This window comes from Sceloporus occidentalis, unplaced genomic scaffold, assembly GCF_023333645.1.
Source record: "Sceloporus occidentalis isolate IW3139 unplaced genomic scaffold, rSceOcc1.0.p SCAF_4, whole genome shotgun sequence".
Taxonomy (NCBI): Eukaryota; Metazoa; Chordata; class Lepidosauria; order Squamata; family Phrynosomatidae; genus Sceloporus; species Sceloporus occidentalis.
The window spans coordinates 143431588-143453784 of NW_028316984.1; the positions used below are offsets into that span (position 1 = coordinate 143431588).

The 22197-nt window shown below is 39.4% G+C and overlaps 1 protein-coding gene across 1 annotated transcript in view; it reads right to left on the reverse strand.

The window, feature by feature from the left end:
- CAPN3 (calpain 3) overlaps window positions 1-22197 on the reverse strand; it is a 39807-nt gene that overhangs the window by 16748 nt on the left and 862 nt on the right. Inside the window, exons 2-13 of the mRNA XM_089521883.1 lie at window positions 15417-15486; window positions 15070-15188; window positions 14731-14864; window positions 13730-13898; window positions 11258-11389; window positions 11026-11109; window positions 9508-9593; window positions 8779-8856; window positions 8135-8295; window positions 6428-6597; window positions 3623-3634; window positions 1522-1730 (exon numbers count right to left, since the gene is read on the reverse strand). Of these exons, the coding sequence (XP_089378009.1) occupies window positions 1522-1730; window positions 3623-3634; window positions 6428-6597; window positions 8135-8295; window positions 8779-8856; window positions 9508-9593; window positions 11026-11109; window positions 11258-11389; window positions 13730-13898; window positions 14731-14864; window positions 15070-15188; window positions 15417-15486 (1424 nt within the window). The remainder of the gene's footprint in view (window positions 1-1521; window positions 1731-3622; window positions 3635-6427; window positions 6598-8134; window positions 8296-8778; window positions 8857-9507; window positions 9594-11025; window positions 11110-11257; window positions 11390-13729; window positions 13899-14730; window positions 14865-15069; window positions 15189-15416; window positions 15487-22197) is intronic.

Consider the following 22197-nt stretch of genomic DNA (forward strand, 5'->3'; position numbering starts at 1 on the left):
CCAGGTAGGGCCTGACCAAAGCAGATTATAGTGGCACTATTACTTCTCTTGATCTAGACACTATACTTTTATTGATGCAGCCTAAAATTGCATTGGCCTTTTTAGCTGCTGTATCACACTGTTGACTCATGTTCAGTTTGTGGTCTACTTGGACTCCCAGATCCCTTTCACACGTAGTCTCGTTCAGCCAGGTGTCCCCCATCCTATATCTGTGCATTTCATTTATAAATAATAAAAAAGTAAACAGTAAAGGAAAAAAACCTCTATGAAATGAGAGAGATACAATCTGTAACATTTTTTACATCAAGCTCTTATTATTTGAACTTAGCGATTGACTGTTCACAACTGTAGTAACTGGTACATAAAGACTGAGAAGGGTAGTTTTGCCACCATTGCATTTGTGAATGGTCACTGATTCCTCTGAATCATTCATAAGCAATACTTGGAAAAATAGAGGGCACCAATCCCATCATCTTTAAAGCTGGACTTGCTACTTCATTTCCATACATAGCTTATTTTGAATTTGAAACAACATTCTCACATACCAAAGGCATACATATGTTTGTCCCTGGTTTCCACTCCACTAAATGTATCTGAAGAAGTAGACTGAAGTCTACAAAAGCTTATGCTGCCAACTTCTTCATTTCAGTTAGTCTCAAATGTGCTCTCTACATACCAATCCCAGCACAGAGAACTCTGTGATGGAAGAGGCCTCAGTGAGTAAGAAGGGTTTTTTTTAAAAAAGAGAGAGAGCTGAGACAAGTCAGTGGGAAGTGAATGTGCACTGGTTGACCGAACTCAGGGACGTAGCCAGGATTTTAGGAAGGGGGGGAGGGGTCCAGACTAAGTGCCACCATTATAATGGGGCTTGGGTGCGGCGGTGCAGCAGCACACACCATTCATTTCTCTAATGGAAGGGGGGGGGTCCGGACCCCAAGATCTCCCCCTCTTGGCTACGTCCCTGCCGAACTGATTGAAGGGCATGTTCTGACATAACTCAGACTGAATAATATGGTCCAATCTGATGGCTGGAACTAAAGACTTTAGCACATGAGACTAGAAAAGCAGAATTTTAAGAGGACAAAATCATCTTTGGCTGGTACTTATCACATTAGTCCAAGATCCAAATCCAAGGAGAGATTTTAAAGGGCAACGTGAGAGATTGCTAGAAGTTCTAAATCAATAGATGTGAAATGCTCTGGGCACTCAAAAGACATTACCTGGCATCCTGTTAATGACACTTACATACACCTTTTTGTTTGTTGTGGGGGGAGGAATTCACTACCTCTCTCACTAACAATTATGTCATTGCTTCTTGACTACCAACTGCTAAGAAGTGGCCACGAGCCACTTTATAGTCATGGTAGTGGGAGCAGCGAGAGATACATGGGTTTTAAGGGGGACGAGAAGGGAGATGGGACATAGTTTTATCTGGGTGGAATGTTATGCCCTGCTTCCTGAAGAAGGATCACAGCAAACAAATGGCACCTTTAAAATCCAAAATATAGATGTTCTACTTACTCTGATAGACTTCTTTTTTCTGAGAAAACTCTAAGGATAAACTCTCCCTCTTGGTGAGGTTCATATGTGGATGGGATGATTACATACTCATTTGGAGGCAACCGAAAGCGTTCAGCAACTTCCCTCATATTTATGTAAGTCTTACACTTCACCTTTGAGGCAGTATAGAGGAAAAAATCCTTTTGCAGATGCTTATTGTCACCCAGCATCTGAAAACATAAAGAAGTAATTGTCAGTAAACCCTTTCTAGAAATGCAAAGCAGCATAGAATACAGTGAATAAAGCTATGTTATCTTGCACCAGAGACAACTGCCTTCATCCAGCTATACTTAACTATGACTGAATGATCAGCCAGTATTCTACGGGCCGTTACAGACGGGCTAAAAAGTAAGCACGGAGCGCGTACTAGGGTTAAGACGGGGCGGTGCTTCTGCACCGCCCTAACCCTAGCGCGCACTCTGTGCGCACAAAATGGTGGCAGCCATTCCACACGGCCGCCGCCATCGATACGTGACGACCGCGCCACCTCCAAATGAGGCGGTGCGGTTGTGACGTATTGGGGTTGCGGCAGGGCGCCTGGGGCGCCCTTTCCGTGACCCCCGAAGGAGCTCCGTTTCGGAGCTCCTTCCTGGTTTGGTCCGCTGGGTGCAGCGGACCAAACGGCCCCTTTCTCCTTCTCCCCGCCGCCGCGGGGTGTCCTTGGGGCTTGAAGCCCCAAGGACACCCCTTTCCAGGCTGCGGGGAAGGGGCCTTTTGCCGCTTCCCCGCAGCCTGGAAAGCGGCGGATCGGGGCTTCAGCGGCTGCTGCTCTGGCCGCTGAGGCCCCGATCCGGCGGGGAAAGGTGCGCCTACAAGCCGCCCCAAAGGGGCGATCTGTAACGTGCCTACATCAGCTATTTCGTTAAGCATACTAAGTATACTTAACTAAGTAAACTTTCCTGTCACCCTGCAACCTAATGGAAATGCCATTAACGCAAGCTTTGATTGCCAGTAGAATAAACTCCCTTCTTGCCGTGTAGTTGATATCCAATGAAGTAGGTTTTGAGTGGGAGTTACAATCATGACAATAGTGTCACAGTTGTGACTAAGTAGTGATCATGAATATGGAACAGTTACAAATGAATAAATCTAGGTAGCTTTTCTGTATTCATGATTGTCACGTGGCTATAATATATTCTTATATTTTAAATTTAATACTGTATATTAGATATATTTTCTACACATAGTGCCCAGAAATGTTATTTCTAGTATACTTCTGCCCATCAATGCTATACTGTAGTTAAGTGTGCTACTGAAATTACCTTGTTCCATATACCTGCATATACACACAGGACTTTATCACACAAGCCTCATTCTTGCCAACTAACAAGATTTCCTTATTGCATGTCACTTCACTAGCATGACAGGGGCTATTTCTCGCATGGATTGTTTCTCACATTCTCTTCCACGCTCCCCCATAGACCTGCTTTCCTGCCCTATGTTCTACCCATCATGTCGTTGTTTTCTTCTTTTTAAAAAAAAATTGTAACAAAATTCTGGAGTTATGGCAATGTGAATTACTGAAACAAAAATGAAAGAAAAGAAAGTGATGAAAGAAAAGAAAGTGAAGGGGATAAGAAACAAAACTACCTTGTTTGGAACTAGTGAGGGGGAGTGGGAGTGGAGGAGGAAAGAAACACTGTGTGACTGCATAATCTTGGAACTGCTGCAGCAGGAACTTATCACACATGAAGACTAATGGCAGTGTGATTGGGAGCTTATTGACAGTTTTCCCCATCAATGAAAGGGTGTGCTCTGACCACTCTTTTGGAGTCACAGTAGCAATGCGACATAGGTGACATTATGTGATAAGTATTGCCAAAGGCACTATTGTTCAATTTTAATTGAAATTTAAAAGCCACATGTGATAAAGTCAACAGGGGGAGATGCAGTATTAAAATATGTCTATATTCACAGGTGAATGAACATTTATGCACATTGTTAAACATAATGAGACAATTTACATGGTTGCAACAGCACAAAAAAAAGTATTCGAGAATGCCGTTGAGGATCTGCATTTGAGACTATTACATCAACTCGTCTTCCTCCACGCTGGTCATACCTCTTTTGGCACCTGGAAAAACAAAAACAAAGTACAAGCACTTAACATAGAATGTGAAAGGTATGAACACATCACAGGAACATAAAAAAAGTCTTTCACTATTTGGGAAAATAGAATGTGAAATTATATGCCTCCAAGAAACACCTATTAGAATGAAAGATGCAAGACTACTGAAGAACTCTAAGGGGCTGAACAGATCAGCAAGAAACGCCGGCATCAGGGTGGAGTGGGGGCATGGTGCCGCCTGCCCCAATGCCGTTGTCATGCCGCCCACTTACCTACATGGCAGGTGGCATCATGTTATTTCTTTGGCACAGCATTTAGATGCGCTGCACCAGAGAAACCCAGAAAAGCCACTGCAGCAGTGGCAAAGGCGGCTTTTTGCTGCTCTATAAAGGAGCGACATTTTGCTGGATTGTTTAGAACCAGTAAAGTGTAGGATTGAGCCCGCAGCATGCGGTTGCTGTAGCCCCGATCCGGCACTGAAAGGGGTGGTGTTATGCAGCCCCTTTAGGGCCGTCTGTTTAGGCCCTAAATTAGGAAAAGAGTTTATAGCAGCAAGTGATAAGAAGAAGAAAGGAGTAGTTCTATATGTAAAAGAGGGTATCGAGGCAGAAGAATTATTCACAGACCCAAATGGACATTTTATAGGAATCAAAATTATGTGGAAGAATAAAAAAAAACCACTGGTGGTAGGACTATGCGCATTACTAGAGAATAAAAGTAACTTTTATGTCAAGTTAATAGAGAAGATATCTGAATTTGCTCATTACAGCACTATAATAATAGGGGACTTGAATGGGGTGGTCGACCCAAAATTAGATAGGAAAGCAGAAAAAAAAGGATAAAAGAAAATCAAGGGAAACTGTTAGGAGCAGATGATTTCAATGGTTGGAGAATTTCAGATGCTGAAACCTTTTTGAAGATCATTGTAATAGGAAGTTGTTTCTTCTTTCTTTTTGACTCAGCAAAGTGTTGTTGTAGAGGATGTAATCCTAAAATGTTCATATGGGTAACTTTAATGCTGCATTCTATCCGAGGATCGTATTCCAATGCCATTTGTTTGCTTTAATGTCTGTGCAATTTGAAATACTTCAGTAAACTTATCTAATGTCCACATGACTGTGGCTGCTTCCATTTTTGCTTCTTTCTCTGATGAGGTCTTAACAAGTTCCACCATTTGCGCATTGGTTAATACTTTCCCATCGCCATCAATATGTCCCAAAAATAACAGACAAGTTGCTTCAGGCCAAGTCTAAAGGCCTATATTCCATTCTTATTCTCCTTGAATTGTCTGAAGCCTTTGATACAGTTGATCATGCTCTTTTGTTAGATTCACTTTGTGACCTAGGGTTCACTAACTGCATTCTCAATAGGTTTTCATTTTATCTTTCAGGTCAGTCATTTAATGTGGTAGCAGATGGTCATGCACACTCTTCCTTTTGCCTTTCAGCTGGGTTTGTCAGGCCTCTGTTCAAGCCCCTTTGTTGTTTTCTCTTTACACATGGTCTTTAGGTAATCTTATCAGTCCGTATGGGTTTCAAAATCACCTTTATGCTGATGATACTCAACTTTACCACTCCACTCATGAACTTTCTTTGGTTATTGAACATCTCATCACAGCATGTCTTTCCAGTATCTCAGCATAGATGCTTCATCGCCACCTTAAACTTAATATGGCAAAGACAGAACTACTCATTTTCATTTATTTGGCTGCAGAAAAAGTTTTTGATAACATCAGTTGGCTATTCATGAAGGAAGTGATCAATAAAATGGCAATAGATGAAAACTTTTTCAGACGGAAATATGCCATATACCAAGAACAAAAAGCCCAAATATTAACGAATGGAGGGGGGAGAACAAAGTCTGCTTTATTCAGAGGAGTACCGGACAGGGATGCCCCTTATCCCCATTACTTTTTATTTCTACTTTGGAGATTTTGACTAATATAATCAGAGAAGATAAAGACATATTGAGTGTGAAGCTTAAAAATTATGAATTTAGACATCTTCTGCTCCTAATACTGACATCCTATCATGCACAACATATGTTCACAGCATTGGCATAGAACTATCAACCTTCTCCTGGCTGTACAGTTCAGAACCACCTTCTGATGACCCTCATTCTGATGAAGTTTCCTCTTCTGATGATACCTATACATCAAATTTAATGTGGGTCAATACTGATGGCATTTAGTGTCCATTTTACTCATTTTGGGTAAAAAAAAAAGTGTTTCAGATTAGACACAAAAATCGTATTATGCAAAAGATCCTGGAACAGATCTGCCATGCAATATGGGGTCCACTTGTACTGTATTCACTGTATCCACCTCTTAATCCAGCAATTATAGTAAACCTGGTAGTGATTTTCTCTATCCATGTTGCTGGAATTACAAATATAGTATATCCTCTGCATCGGTGGACTTGCCATTTGCAGATTTAACCATCCACTGACAGCAAGCCTCTGCTTTTATTTATGAATACATGCATGTGCAGGTGCCGCTACCGTTAAGAAAAATGAGACTTGAGCATGAGTGGATTTTGGAATCTGTGGGGGTGAGGTCTGGAATGGATCCCTCATGGATACGGAGCTCCGGCAGTATACTGTATTTACATTTTATAAGAATAACTTTTTGAAGCAACTCATGACTGATTGTACATTTTTACAACTAAATGTTAACAATTATTTAGATCGTGCTGTAAAATACAAGCAACTGAGATACCTTTTACTGAAATGTATTTAATCAACTTTGTTGTAAATGAGGCAGTGGGATGGGATAACATAGTAGCCTGGTAACTATGGTACCTCATAGATGGCAAAACCAATTGTGAGAAGATTGGCTCCAAGCCTACGTTCTTTCCTCCTGTTTTTCTGCATCAGTGCAACTAAGAAACTGCATACAACTTCACTGTCTTCTGGATCATCATCTTCTTCCAGAAGTCTCAAGCGAAACTGAGGATTGGTCCAAAATGTATCTGCAAAAATAAAATTACATAGTAATTATATAAAATATGAAGCTGGTCATTGCAGCCTCTTGTATATGAAGAACTAATAAGAAGACTTATTAAAGTTTTGCTCAGGGAACAAAGTCATCCTGAGTTTGGATATGTTCCTCCATCCTTTGGCTGCCATTTGAATCCTGACTTTCTTTTTTGCTTCTGTGTCCTCCTGACCTTTTCCTCCAATCTGATTTCTGACCTGATTTTTGTTCCTATGTCTTGGCTTATCCTTTAGTTCTGATTTATTCTTTGGTCCTGTTATCTTTGTCTTATGACCCTTTCTTTCCAGTTTACACTTCAGGGTGTTCCCTGTGCCCCAGCTATGATGTAAAGGGAAATTAGCTTTCTCCTCAGTGTGATAGTCTCTCCCTTCCTTCTCTCTCCCCCTTTTCAAGCTCTTTTTTATTTCAGACAAAGAAGATTTCAAGCCCTCAAGCCCTATATAATGTTTATGTATATATTTACATAAAACTTGCAAAATGTGTTTACATAATGTGACTTAGAAAAAGTTAATGCTAGCAGTTCTGCACGAGGCCTAGTTGTGAGAATTACTGTTTTAAAGAAATGCCACTCAGTTAAAGTAATAACAAAAAATAAATTGTGTACACTTTTCTTTCTTACTTGATTAAGGTTCTAATCTTCCTTATCCATTCATGTAGGATAACTATTCTAAAAAGGAAGGCATAGTTTCTTTGATTTTATATTATAGATGCAATGTCTTAGAAAAGAGATTTCCTTCTGTGTTTGAGAGCTGGAGGAAGCTACAACCACCACACTAAGGTCCTCTCACATGGCCTAGCATGGAAGTCACCATCTTCATTTTTTCTTCTTTTTTCTTTTCTAGAAACCTGCAAAGTTTTCTGTAGGCTTTTGGAGTTGCAGCCAATCCATGATCAGTGACTTTGTTCTGTCAGCAGTGTCTATCTGGCTGTCTAGTGGCTCCTCCATCATTTGGGGTTTTAATGCCTTTCCACTGTTCCATTGTGTTTTTATATCTACTCATACCTATTTGTTTCTCTTCTTATATTTTCATATGTATAATTTATGTGTATTTCCAGGTTTCTCTCCACAGTCTTGATGATGTGGCATGAAACCCATCATCTACTTGGTTGAGGATTCCCGTTAAGACCATGAGAGTACAGATGAGAAAGGTCACGCTCAGCTGGGGGCTGCTGACCTGCCTCATATCCAGGTAGGAGGAATAACAGACACTGGCTTTACATCCGTATGGATTCCAATAATGTCACTTTGTGGTTCCTCAACATCATAGGTCACAGTTGATGGTTTGATCTGATAACAACCAGATCCTTTCCTTATGTCAATCTCTGAATCCTTTCCTTATGTCAGGATAATACTACTCAACTGTATGTAATAAAGTTGTGTCTTTGTTTATCCAAACCATGTTGTTGGGGGGTAGGAACTTCCTTCCCCCAAATCTAGTGAGCCCATTTTTTTAAAAAAACTTCTATCTGATGTGCTTTATTAGATAATGCAGTTGTACTATATTACCTACCTGGATAGTTACGGCAGCCTCCAGCTGTGCAGCCTCGCACCCATCGCCCTTCAGTGACTGAAACTGTCCATGTGTGAAGTTTATCACCCTCTAAAGCGTCAGGTGTGATATTACATATTTCAAGCTTTGTGAAGTACCTCAGGAAATCTTTCCCAGATATCCTAGAGGCATAAGAAATTAGAAAAAAAATCCATAAAGATTATATATTGGGTTTTTGGAATGACTATCACTGTTTTGAGAGGTTTCGTTTCATCCCTTAGCCAGGAGATTAAGAGCTATACAGTATATGAAAACATGGGAGATTATCATACATGACTATCTCCAATAGGATAGATGGCCATTTAACCTATCAATTATGGATCTTACCGCATTCACCATAGGCAGCCCATATGCAGCCCATATGCAACCTGGGCTTATCCTACGGCTTTTAAGAATGGGAAAAATCCCATTCTTGAAAAGCTATGGGATAAGCATGGGTTGGATATGGGCTGCATATGGGCTGCCTACAGGGAATGCAGTAAGATCCATCATTGATGGGTTAAATGTGTGTCTGTCCCATCGGGGATAGTCATGTGTGATAATCTCCATGGACACAGGAGTCTTCTGAAAGAAGAAGAAGAAGAAGAAAAAGGAGGAATCATTACCAGAATTCCCCATCCTCTGAAACTTTATGCTGCAGTCGGGTCTTCTCTGCAGAATCAATAACATTCCATTCATCTGAACTGCAATGAAATTGAGAAGAATCTTGTAAAGTTCATAGCTGATTTAAGAAAAAAGTATGTCATTTCTCAAATTGCCAGTTAGTACAGAGCTATTATTGTAGATTATCTCTGAATTTAAAGTTTATCCTGCAATGACTAAATTGTTAAATTGCTTTACTTTAACATGTACTGCATTCAGTTTTTTAAACTACAAATGCATTATATTTACTAGTTAACACTGTTATTGCCAGGAAAGTATTGCAACAACCCTTATCCTGTTTTTGATTGCCTCTATCAACCATATGAGGGTTCTTCAGGCTTCTTGCTATCCCTACTCTTGTCTCAAAGTATAAGAACCAATGCAGTAAAAGATAAGGACTCAAGTCCCATTGATTTTAGCAAAAACGTGTTGAAACCTAGTGAATTAAATTTAAAAATCCTTGCTATGGAGTGAGTTATGCCCTTAATTTTTAGTTGTTGATATCAAAACCATCTTCAAAGAACAGTCTTTAAAAATAAAATACAAAACAAACAAACAAAAAAAACCAACCCACTACTTACTATTGAATTAGATGCAAGACAGTACTTTTTCTGGACAAGCCATTGAAAAATCAGTGTTTATTTAACAAAATTACATTATTTTCTTTAATTTAACAATATGACCTCACTCACCGGTCACTCCAAGCTCCGTTCCATTCTACTTGTCCCCAAGGATTTCTTAACCGTATCAGTTTTATTTTCTCTCCTTTAAATGTTGTCTTAGAGGTAGCAAATATATAATTAATTCAATAACTGAATTAAATGAAACAGTACACAGCACCTTACAGACTCTAGCATAAATCAAAATAGATGTTGTTATCAACAGATTCCCCTTAACATAACCAATTTCTTTTCTAAAAGTAATCTATTGTCCTTCTGCCCTTCATTGATACCAGCTAGTATCTATTCCTTCTTTCATAATGACATTGTTTCACCCAGGGCTGCATTAAGGTTTTCGCACACTTTAGGCACTTTTGTATTCTACTCCCCACCTTGCCTCAGGATATCACTAGGAACAGAAAGGAATAATTCTAAAACCTGTCCTATTGACTTCAGTAATATTTTCTTCATATTAGTTTGAGACACAGTTGGTGCACTACAGCATTCAGCATTGGTTGTGTTCTGTGGTTATAATCAAAGAGATCACTGCAGCCAGACAACAATCAAAAGTCAATAACATCTGTGGATACACACACACACACACACACACACACACATTTAGCCCTCCTTATTCACGGATTTCTTATCCACAGATTCAAGCATCCACGGCTTAAAAATATTCCAAAAAAGTATAAATTCCAAAAAGCAAACTTTCATTTTTTAATTTTATATAAGGGACATCACTTTACTATGCCATTGTATGGGACTCAAGCATCCACAGATTTTGTTAACCATGGAGGGTCCTGGAACCAAACCCTAGCAGATGACAATGGCCCATTGTATGTATTAATTACCACCAATTGCACCCAGGACAAGAAGCAGGTCCTAGGGTAGTAGCAGAGGCTGTGGTGCCAAGGCCTGGTCAGCAAGCATGCATTTTTCCTGATTTCGCTGCCAAGGTGCTCCCCTTTAATTAAAAATGCGGGAGATGCAGTGGCATGCACTGTAGAAGAATGCACAGCTGGAGAATGGGGCTTGCCCACCACTGCTCTCTCCCTCCCCCGACTTGTCTCATGGAAGGCAATCCCTTCAAGTAAGGGAGACAGTCTGGAACAGAACTGCAATAGATATTAAGAGCAGACTGTACTTAACTATGTACTTAACTAAGTAACTTCTCCTGGCCTGACCCAGCAAAACCTGAGAGAAACATGATTCAGCCATGCTCTCCTTCTCCCAATGCAGATGTTGCCCAGTAAAGCAGGTGAGAGAGTGAATTACCGTTGTGGTAATGATAAATCAATGATAAATGATACCTCTGTCAGATAGCTCAAGTGCCACAATAAACTCCACAATAAACTCCAGTTCCCAAGATTCCTTAGCACTGAGCCAGGGCAGTTAAAGTGATCTCAAATTGGATTATTTCTACAATGTGTTTTGGACCTAAGTTAAGCATAAGTTGATATAGGATACTGGCTCATATTTTCTTATATCCTAATAAAATATATTTCTGACTTATTACTTTTATATTAATACAATGAATTCAATATGTACCTCTTCCACTCCTGTAACTGAATAGGCATGGCTTAGAACCAGTCCATTAGCCATGCGTCTCTCAAAGACTATTGGAGCTCTAGCCTGTAAAACACAGGAAAAGCATATTAAGGACAACTTTTTCACCATTTTTTAAAAGGGCAATATATTATGCCCATCTGCATTTTGGACTGCTTTGCAAGGTTTTTTGAATACATGGTTATTAATGCTTGTACACTAGAGAAATACCAACCTGAGATACTTTGTCCTCCATAGGTGGGGTTGAGTCATTCTGTGCTCCACAATTCATATTGTTTAACATTTGGGTAATTAATAATCCAATCTTAGTTGTGGGAGTATTTTCATAAATAAATCCATTATTGTCCTAGAACACAAAGAGGATGAAAAAGAAAGAAACCAAATTTAGCTCTAAAAGGAGAAAGGCATTTTCATTAGTTCGCTCCTTCTTGCTCATGTCAGAAGAGGAATGTTTGCTTTGATCAGTGGTGCATAGTGATGCAAAAGCACTGTCTCTCTAGAATTTAATGCCTAATTAATATGATTAGTCTGTTAGAGGCAGTATCATATCATGTCAACATTTGGACATAATATAATCCATGGGCTTGTTTATCTTATTTGTTTGTCCAAACATGACCTTGTATATAAAATAAACCCTGAAACCATAGTAAGCCCTATGTGGCCCCAGCCTCCGTTTGGGGAAGCCTGGGACTGCTTGGGCCAGAGTTTCCATTCTCACAGAATACTAGGGACCCCTTTTTACTCTGCTACCAACAAAATAAATTTATTAAGTTTGCAGTTTTACATTGTTTTTTTGGTACTCCAACCATCAGCCCCAAAGAGGGGAACATAAGGTAATAAAAAAGCAACTCAGACTTTCTCCACTCGGAGAGTAAAAGAAATAGTCCTCTTGTTTCCCATTCTTCTCTCTCCCCTTCAGAGACTTCATCCTTTGTCTCCTCCCAGCCAGGGTTCCTCCAGGGGCTCCCACTTTGCCTTTTTGTTCCCTAATGCAATTGGCACCTTGTAGCTGCTCTGTCTTGGCTTTCTGGGGGCTCTGAGGTGCACAAGTGAACCCTTGCCCCTCCCTGCGGTGACTTATTTGGCCCAGCCCACCAAAGGTAGAAGGTTGAAAGAGAGGAATATCACACACCAGTTGGATAGACGCAATCGGGGGGGTGGGGTCATGGGGGTGAGTTTTCAGGACCTAAGCAGAGCAGTGGAAGACAGGGTTTTTTGGAGATGTCTCATCCACAGCGTCACCATGAGTCAAGGGCGACCCAAGTGCAGTTAACAACAAAAAATATATGTCAAAAGGGCATGTTTGCTTTTAGCAAATTATACTAATGGTTCAGTTCAAGCTTCCAGTTTGATTTAAAAGCCTCCTTACAACCAGTACTATCATCATCCACACACTTCCTTCTCAGTTCTTTTTCTGCAGCAAACCACTTTTATATCCTAAGAGACTCTGGAGATTATCGCACCCGCAAATCCTGCTGGGATAGATGCGGTACTGAAAACCCAAAACCAGGTGTTATCGCACACAGTTGAGGCTGGGCGAGTACAATCTGTCTGCAACCCAGACCCCAGCTGCGCTTATCAAGGAGCTTTTCAAAAACTGGAGCTTACCATTTTTGAAAAGCTCATGGATAAGCGCAGCTGGGATCTGGACTGCAGACAGGTTGCACTCGGCCTCGACTGCATGCGATAACAACTGTTTTTGACTTTTCAATTTCTCATCTATCCTGGTGGGATTTGCAGGTGCAATAATCTCCTCTGTTGTTCTGCTTGTTCAGCAATAAAATTTTCACTTTGAGGAGAAAAGAAGTGACTTTATTGAATGAGTGGTCAGTTTATTCAGGGACATCAGAAAGATTAACAAAGAAGGCTAGAAAACCATGGGGACATGCAGAAGTGGAGAAAGGGAGAGCTGTTCTGGGTTTGATTTTCCCCCTCAAGATCAAGGGTTGTTGTTGTTGTTGTTATTGTTATTATTATGACAGGTGACTTGGAGATCTCTCATTCATGGGGTCACCATAAGTCAAAGTCAACTATAGCAACAAATCTTTAAGGAAGATGGGTTCATGTTTCCTGCCACAATTTAGAACAGCTAGTGATAAGAAAACTAGAGTTGTGGTGATGGTTTTCCTGCCCCCTGCACTCCAAAAGGCTTTGGCATAGCAAATAGATTATTTACAGAGTGTGGTGGGAGTTAGGGCAGGGCAGGTTTAGAAACAAATCATAATTCCTTGAAATTTTAATGGTGCTTTAAAATACACACCTTATAGTGCCACCAAAACAAAATATGTTTTGCAATTATTCCATCTTTCCCTCTTTAGCAGATTTTACAGGGAGGGAAAGATGGAGGAAAGTGCTGGTGCCAGATTTGGGAGTGAAATGTATAGTTAAAGTGCCATCACAAAGAAGACTTTCTCCCATTTAAATGTGAAAAATAATTAATCTATATACAGAGTCACAGAGAGAAAACAATGATTCTGTTTGTATTAAGTCTGTATATTGGGTCAGCAAGATTCCAGCTGAATGTTGAGAGATATGTGAGTGTTAATTATAACCAATACTCATCCACCAACAAATCACCATCTTGGCATGTAATCCATTGTGTTTAAGTATAAGGAAAATTAAATTAAGAAAGCTCTGGGATCATCCACAGCCATTTATGGATATGGGAAAATTCCAGTGGATGTACCTCAATGGAGCAGGCCATCAGTGACCCTCTCTCAATGGCATGCTTCATGATTTTATATATATCTTTAGGAGCATCCTTTATCTCATAGAACTCTGTTACACCTCCTGTGAAATCCTCCATGGCCTCAGTGGTGTTGCCTCCTTTTAGTGCCTCATAAGACCCATGAAGCCTGAAGAGGGACAAGAAACAGTTAATCTGATAATTCTGTTCATTCTTCTCTACTTGGATATAAATCATCCTTCTGTACTGTATAAATGTAAATGAGGAAGCTCAGATAGCTAACCAGAATTTGATTGATTTAGATTCATTTTTTCAGTTTCATCAATGTAAATGATACATCTGCAACAGAATGTGGGTATGATGACACTATGGACCTATTATAGATTGGATTCAGTGTTTTGTTTTGTTTTTTTTGCAGCAGAATAGAAACTACTGTCAACCTTGCAGCCCCTTCAGAATTTGCTCCTGATATTTGAGAAATCTCTGGAACAGATTTAAGATGCATCTGCATGGTAGAAATAATGTAGTTTGACACCATTTCAATTGCCATGACTACATTCTACAGAATCCTGGGATTTGTATTTTGTGAGGCACCAGTATGCTTTGGCAGAGATGGTTAAAGATCTTGTGAAACTACAAACCCCAAGATTCCATAGGATGGAGCTATGGCATTTAAGTGCAGTCAAATTGCATTATTTCTACAGTATAGATGCACCCTTAGAGACTGGGCCTTTCTTGGAAAGTAATTTCTTTCAATATATAATTTAGTTAGGCCAAGAGGCTGAGTTACCTATATACCTTTGCAATAAACTCAACAATAACTAAACAAATATTATTTGCATGGAGTGTAGGTCTGGGGAATTCCCTAGAGAAAACAGACTGATTTTCATTATGTGATTTTCACCATGACTATTTCTGCAATGTATCACACTTATCCCTCACCAGAGAGTAAACACAAACTTGTAAGAATACAGAGCACTAAGTAAAGAAAACATTTTTACTTTGCATAAGCTTTTTCCAGTAAGGCACTCCAGAATTCATTTTGCTGGGAGGATTTGGTAAAGATCAGTTGGTTGTTATATGTTGGCAAGCGGTCATCAATGATAACTTCCACCCAACTTCCATAACGCCAAAACTGCAAGATTCAACCAAAGAAGAAAGCAAATTAGAAGTTCTGTGAGTGGGACTCAGCATCATTTTTGTTTAAATTAATTGTTATATTTGGATTAATATGACCTTTCATTGTTTAATTTACTTCTGTATTATCTTCCACTGGCTTGTACAGGTATATGTAGTTGAATTACAAAAAAGTACATTCTGAAACATATCCAAGCAAATACCTGGAAGTGAAAGATCCCGGCATAATCTTTTATGAAGGTCTGATCATGTGGTATGACCCGGAACAGCAGTTTTTCATTCAGGGTCAGACAAGCAATGGCAGCCAGGAACCAACAATCGCCTTAAAGGAAGCAAACAGATTTAGAGAAATTAAAAAATCAGTTTAATTAAGAAGAAGCAGAGTATGTATTATCCTGAAAAATTATTATTTCTACAGGTCCTCCATCCAGGATCAATCAAGATTCCATTATGTGTATATGGATAAAGATATAAAATGGCATTTGATAAATTAAATTATATTGTTTTGTTATCACAAAGTCAAAACAGTTGAGAAGAAAGGGCTAGGTACCTAGTTCCCCTTGACAAATGTCAGTCCTGTTGGCTCCACCAATTATGAAACGTGGGTTCTCACAAATTTCCTGTAGAACAGAAATATATTTCTGAGAAAAAAAGACATACTATCTACACACTGTGATAAATAAGATCTAAAAAGAATTGTTGTATTCTACTGACAATTGTAGCAACCTTTCTGTTATTCTGTTAAAGTAGGAACTAACATTGATTTAATCAAGCAGTAATAAGATCAGGACAAACCAAAGGAGTTTGGGATAGGATGAAGCGTGGGAAAGTACAATGGAGGGCAGCAGAAAGATTGCTTTAATGCTTTATGCTGACAAACCTTTGCCTGTGACCTTCAAGGGGAAATGGACACTGTAGGGGTTGGGGAAGGAGCAATATTCATAGCCATAAAGGTACAGAGGTTCTTTCCACATGCCTTCAGGTCTGTGGCCAGCCATCAGAAGTTCACTTAAAAGTCATCTGACTTTTTCAGGTTCATGCTTATGGCCTCCCTGTAACTGCTATTATAATAAAATATAACAAAATATATGTACCCCACAATAACACTGGGCATGCAGGGTGTGCTAACAATGCTAACTATTTTTTAAAAAACTTTATTATACACACACACACACACTTTCAAATATATCATATAGCATAAGCAGATCATTGAAACAATATATAGTATGTACAATAAAAGAACCAAAGTCCTGTGGGGAGACTTGCAGTCTCTTGAAATGAAAAAGTCTATTTGAAAACAAATAAAATGAATTCAGTCTTAAATGGTATAATGGTCCTTCAGAAGATAAACAACTTTAGTATATGACTTGATAGGAAAGAATGAAGTTGGCTGATTTCTGTCAATACAATTCACCACTATTTGTAGCCAAGCGTGTTTCGACAACAAGTCTTCATCAGTGGCTGGAGCATTTTCTAGAACTTTCTTATCACAAATGAGTCAATCATAATAAAGAGTAATCTACAGATATTCTACTGCTTTCCCACAGTCTGTGGGAAAACAGAATACCTGTAGATTGCTCTTTATATTGATTGATATATTTTGCTCTGGTTAATGTTGTCCTGTGGGGGTTGAGTCAAGTCCATTATCAGATATTTTTTCTATTTGGAAAGGTATTTTATTTTTGACCAACCATTTCAGTGACCTGGTGTTTGCAAGTGCCTCGATATCAGTTTGAGCAATGCATAAACAATATTTGTTTAAATATTATTGTGGCCTGGTATCCAAATGAAAATAGATATGGTGTTGATAAGACAAGATGTGAAATAATTTGATGAAGCTGATTAATCCATAGTGTGCCCGTTTGTTCTTCCAGGCACATTTTTGGAAATCTGTCAGATTCCATTGAAAGGATCTTCCACCAGTAGCTGAAAGCTTTAATTACTGTTAAACTGTAAATAGAATAGATACCTGTTGCAGCTCTTACTGCTGCAGTAGGAGTGTTCCTGTCAGTCCCCAAAATAGTCCTTAAGAAGCGTGCTTGATTTTGTTCTTAAGTAGATGGGCCTTTAATAGAACGCACAATTTAGTGCCATATGTTAGAACTAATATAATTTTTGTTTTATGGACCTTTAGGGTGGGGAACAAAGAAGTTGGGTCATTATAATGAGTTAATTTAGGATCCTATCACATGGGGTTAAAACCCCGGTGTACTTTCCCCAAATTCTAGGTTCCATGTTTAACTTAGCCAGCTCCCTCCCTTAGAGGTCTCTATTTATTGAGTCTAAGGCTGTAAACAGATATTTACATTGGCTGTATATTTAGTAATAAGATGGTATAGAACAAAACAGTTATCTATTGTGGAGTACCCAGCCTCTTCTTCCACTAGTATGTTCTTCTCAATTACCAGTCCTCTATTTTTTTTTTCTCAAGAGATGTTTTGCATACATCTTAGCTGTTATATCAATAAGTTTTACGGGTCTAGAGCAGTGGTTCCCAATGTGTGCCTTGCCCTGAGGAGCCTTAGGGCATGCTCTAGGAAAATGAAAGAAATAAAAATGGAATGAAATTAAAGAATAAGAAACAATAACACTACTCCTAAACACCATTAACTTGTAAGGCATAAGGTAGGCCTCTTAGGGGCTCTGCCATAGAAACTGATTCTAAAAAGAGCTCCATGAGTCAAAAAGGTTGGGAACCCTTAGTCTAGTAGTTTCTGGGATCTTCCTTATCTCCTTTTAGATATATATTGGAACTATGATGGACAGTTCTCATCCTGCTGGAATATGACCAGTATTGCCTCGGTGTGTAAACAATCCTGCCAGCTGTGAAGCCCACCAGTCAATATGTGCCCTGAAGAGTTCCAGAGAAAGGAAATCTTCACCAGGTGCCTTATGAGATTTTAGTGACTGAATAATGTGTTTGCTTTTTGTCACTGACACTGGTGGTCAAGGAGAAAAGTTAACAAGGGGCATAGGCACAATAGTTCTCTTTCCTGAAGAGATCTGATTAAAGCTGGCAAACAAAGTACAGTCGGCCCTTCTTATACACGGATATTTTATACACGGATTCAAGCATACACGGTTTGAAAATGTCCCAAAAAAGTATAAATTTACCTTGATGTTCCATTTTTTATAAGGGACACCATTTTGCTATGTCATTATATTTAATGGGACTTGAGCATACACGGATTTTGTTATACACGGAAGATCTTGGAACCAAACCCCAGCGTATAACAAGGGTCCACTGTAGTACAAAAATCTTCCCAAACTGAATTTTAAATGGGAATGTCAAGTAGTAGCTTATGCTCTCTCAGCATGCCAAATACAATATTCAAAAAAATAAATAAGTAACTGGGTTTGACTCTTTTGCTGACTTTTCTCGCTCAAAACAAACTGTAGTTGTGTGCTGAGCCTTCTTGGTGACTATTAGCTTCTCTAGTTGTGTCTAAGCTTTATTTCTGCATGCCTGTCTGGCGTAGGGTTTCTTTGCACCAGATGCATGGTTGCTTTTAGGATCTTTTTTGAGCAAGAACAGTCAAGATTAAAACAATTAGATCCTATGGGCTGGTGATTCATGGCTTGGAATTTATCTATTATTATTATTATTATTATTATTATTATTTTAAAATAGAACACAGATTGGCATAACTAGTAATACAGTCTGTCTGTGCTGTCCGCAAGCTTGCCATCTTGATCTCATGCAGATGGCATGTCCTGGTGGACAAAATGCCACATGACCACACTGCCATAGGAATCCATAGATCCAGCATAGGTGGTGGGGCGGGTGGGTCTGAAATTGATCCTCCACGTATAGGAAGGGCTCACTGTAATTCCATTTGGGTCTTGAGTAGACACAATGCTGAGGTACTCCAGTAGTCACTTCTCTCCAGGATGAAGAGCAACCACTGGTGAAGATTCTTTGGTTCAGCTTGTCAGCCAGTTAGAAACCCATCTAACAGTAGCACCATACACAAAAGTTTATACTTCTATGGCTATTCATATTGTCTGACTATAATGGTCCTTCCTGGGCAACACTTCACTCTATGCATCTGAGGAAGTAGACTAAATCTACAAAAACATATGCTACAACTTCTTTTTTAGTCTAAAAGGTGCTATAAAATCTCTTTGTATATTGTATAGCCCACAATTCACCCACTTGTTTGCAAGAATATCATGGGGGACATTATCAAAAGCCCTACTGAACTTAAGAGCCACAGCCACAGCACTCCATTGGTCTATCAAAAGAATAGATAAGATTAAATAAGAGTAGATAAGATATGAAAAAAAATAAAATTAGTTTTGCATGTTTTTGTTTTTGAGGAACTTGTACTGGTTGTTAGTGATCACAGCATTTCTACGGAATTAGAACATAATTCCCACAAAGGCTCAGCTACTCATTAATCTTATGGTAATTGTTCAGTTTTGCAAAAATTATTTTTTGGAGGGAAGCCCTCCAGCCTATTCTTAAAAGAAGCTTGGGCCCTCTCTTCCCATTCCACACTCTGGGACCAGCTGAGGAGCTGCAGTCCAGGAACATCAAAAGGGTCACAATTTTTCTTTAGCAAACTATTTGAAATCCTTTTAAAAAAATAAAATAGACAAATAGTCTTAACATCAGTTTTACTCAGGTCTGTGTCTTTATGTTCCTTTTGTGGGGCTAATTTCTTAGCCATTGTCAGCCTCATGATCTGGGTCAGGAATCTGGAGTGTGTGTGTGTATCTTTTATCACTTGCTGCATTCAGATCTGGATCAGCTGTTGCGTTGGCTATTTTCATGGGATTTAATTTGTTTGTTTCTGTATTTGTTTAATTTACATCCAGCCTGTCACCCAGTTCGGGAGCCAAGGCAGGTCACAACATAAGTTAAATACATTGTTAAAACAATGTTAAATACATTGTTAAAACAACGGACAGCATAAAAGTCAAACACAATTAAATAAACAATTATATTAAAATTGTAAATTTTTAAATTTGAAGTATAAAAGGCATAAAACAACAACAACAACAACAACAACAACAATAATAATAATACAGTACAGGCCAATTAATTTTGTGTGTGTGCAAGAACCAGTTAACAGTCAACTGCCTGGATAAACATAAATGTTTTTGCTTGTCAGTGGAAAGAGAGTAGGGAGGGAGCCAACCTACTTTCCTATGGGAGGGAACTCCACAGCATGGGAACAGCCACCAAGAAAGCTCTCCCTCACATCCTCAGCAATGTTGCTTGTGATAATGTTAGGATTGAGGAAAATGTCACTTTCTTGATGATCTAAACACTTCATCAGCCCGATATTGGGACATACTGTCTTTCAGACAGTCTGGACTGAACCTCGTACTCCCCCCCCCCCCCCCACACACACAAACTGTCCTAATTTGTCAGGGACATCCCAGTTAATCCTCTCTCATCTCACTTTCCTAGCTGCTTTTAAAACATCCCAGTTTCTTTCTCCTCCTCCCACTTTCCCTCTTCCTCACTGGCTAGTTTCAGTTGTTGCACGCTGACTTCAAAATGCAAAAGTAGTTTTCTTTCAGTTAATTCAGCCGGGCCGAGAGGCGAGAAGGAGTTAAAAATTTTCATTTCTCAGATTTAGGAGATTATTGCACATGGGATAGACACAGGTTGTAACCGTGAGTAACGGATCTTAGCTCACGGTTATAACCTGCATCTATCACGGCGCAGATTTCATGTGCGACAATCTCCTTTGGCAAAAACAAACTGCTGCACCCTCTCGTATCTTGTGTAATGTCCTTCTTCATTAATAACTTTTGCCATCTTGATCACACCCTGAGGTTGCTTGGCCACATGTCCCAGTTTTTATCTATGAAATGTTGCAGGGACTAATTCAATTTGGGTCGCAGTGGGTGTCAAAAGGATGGTCCTTAACTTTCTTTGGGCCCTGCACTGGCTGTTTGTGAGGATGGAAAACCTGCAGAAATTAAACCTTGTTTCTCCCCTGGGGTTCTTACTGATACTCCCTCATGTCTATGATCTTTTAAACTCATTTAAACTCCCCCTTGGTTGCCTTATTGCTGTTGCTTTTGCTGAAACAGCAGGGGAGGAGGGAATAAAGTGATCAACCATGAGAGAAGAGCAGTTGCCAGCAAGAGGGGAAGATGTAACTAATTCCCTTCTGTATCTCAGAGAACAACCTCCTTGGACAAAGGAGCACCTAGATGAAGGGGAGAAGGCACAGCTAATATTTAGGCAGAGGGCAGTGGGGGCCTTAGTCTTAAAGAGGGACCATCAGGTTAGGTGCTACTGTAGAAAATGGGATGTTGTTGTGTGCCTTCAAGTAGTTTCGGACTTATGGTGATCCTAAAGCGAACCTATCACAGGGTTTTCTGAGACTGAGGGAATGTGACTCACCTAAGGTCACCTAGTGGGTTTCCATGGCTGAGTGGGAATCAGACCCTGATCTCCAGAGTCATAGTCCAACACTCCAACCACTACACCACACTGGCTCTCTGGGATACCTTAAAAGGTAAAGGTAGTCTCTTGACATCATAGCTTTCGAGGGGGGAAATTCCTTGCTTGCTGGGGCCAACACCTTGATGCTGCTACCCCATCCCACTACATGTACACACAATCAGGATGCTAAGCTTCTCCTTATGTTTGAAATATTTTTTGTAAAATGTCAAATATTGAATTACTAGAATTCAGAAATTCAGCAATTCTGTACGATTTTACAAAAATAAAAAAATAAAAAACCCTAAATGAACAGTTCATTCTCTTAATTAACACCTTATCAATCCTTGTAGGTACCAACAGGAAAAAACAAAAGAAGAAGAAATTTACCCAGGGCCTGCTCATGACAAGAGACAGGAGAATCACAACAAACATGTGCATATGCATTTTAAAAGTAAAGTGTTGATTTTTAAACCGATTGTAAAAAGGAGAGAAAAGTCAAAGCTGTTTGGGGGATACAACCTGCCTGTACAGGATACAAAATGCCTACATAATAGATATATAGAAAATCAAATTACTTGAGAGACTATGACGTAAGTCATCATGTCTTGACTGATGTGGCAGAGAACTGTTTAGCTTCCCTCTCACCCAAAGAAAAAGGACGAAAAGATTGTGTAGGCACAAGAGACTGTGAAAGTGATGCTACTTATCATTAATGGTGTACAATAGATTCCTTTTTCCCCCCATATATCTACATTTCACACAGCACTTATTAGAGCGATCAATATATAGTTCTGGTTTGGTTTGAGATATAGAAAATAATCTCACTTGTTCTGCAACAAAATTCAATTTTCAAGTTGAGAAAACACACTTTCACTGACCCAGATAAGCAAAGTATGGTAAGTCTTTTAGTTAGTTTCTACTT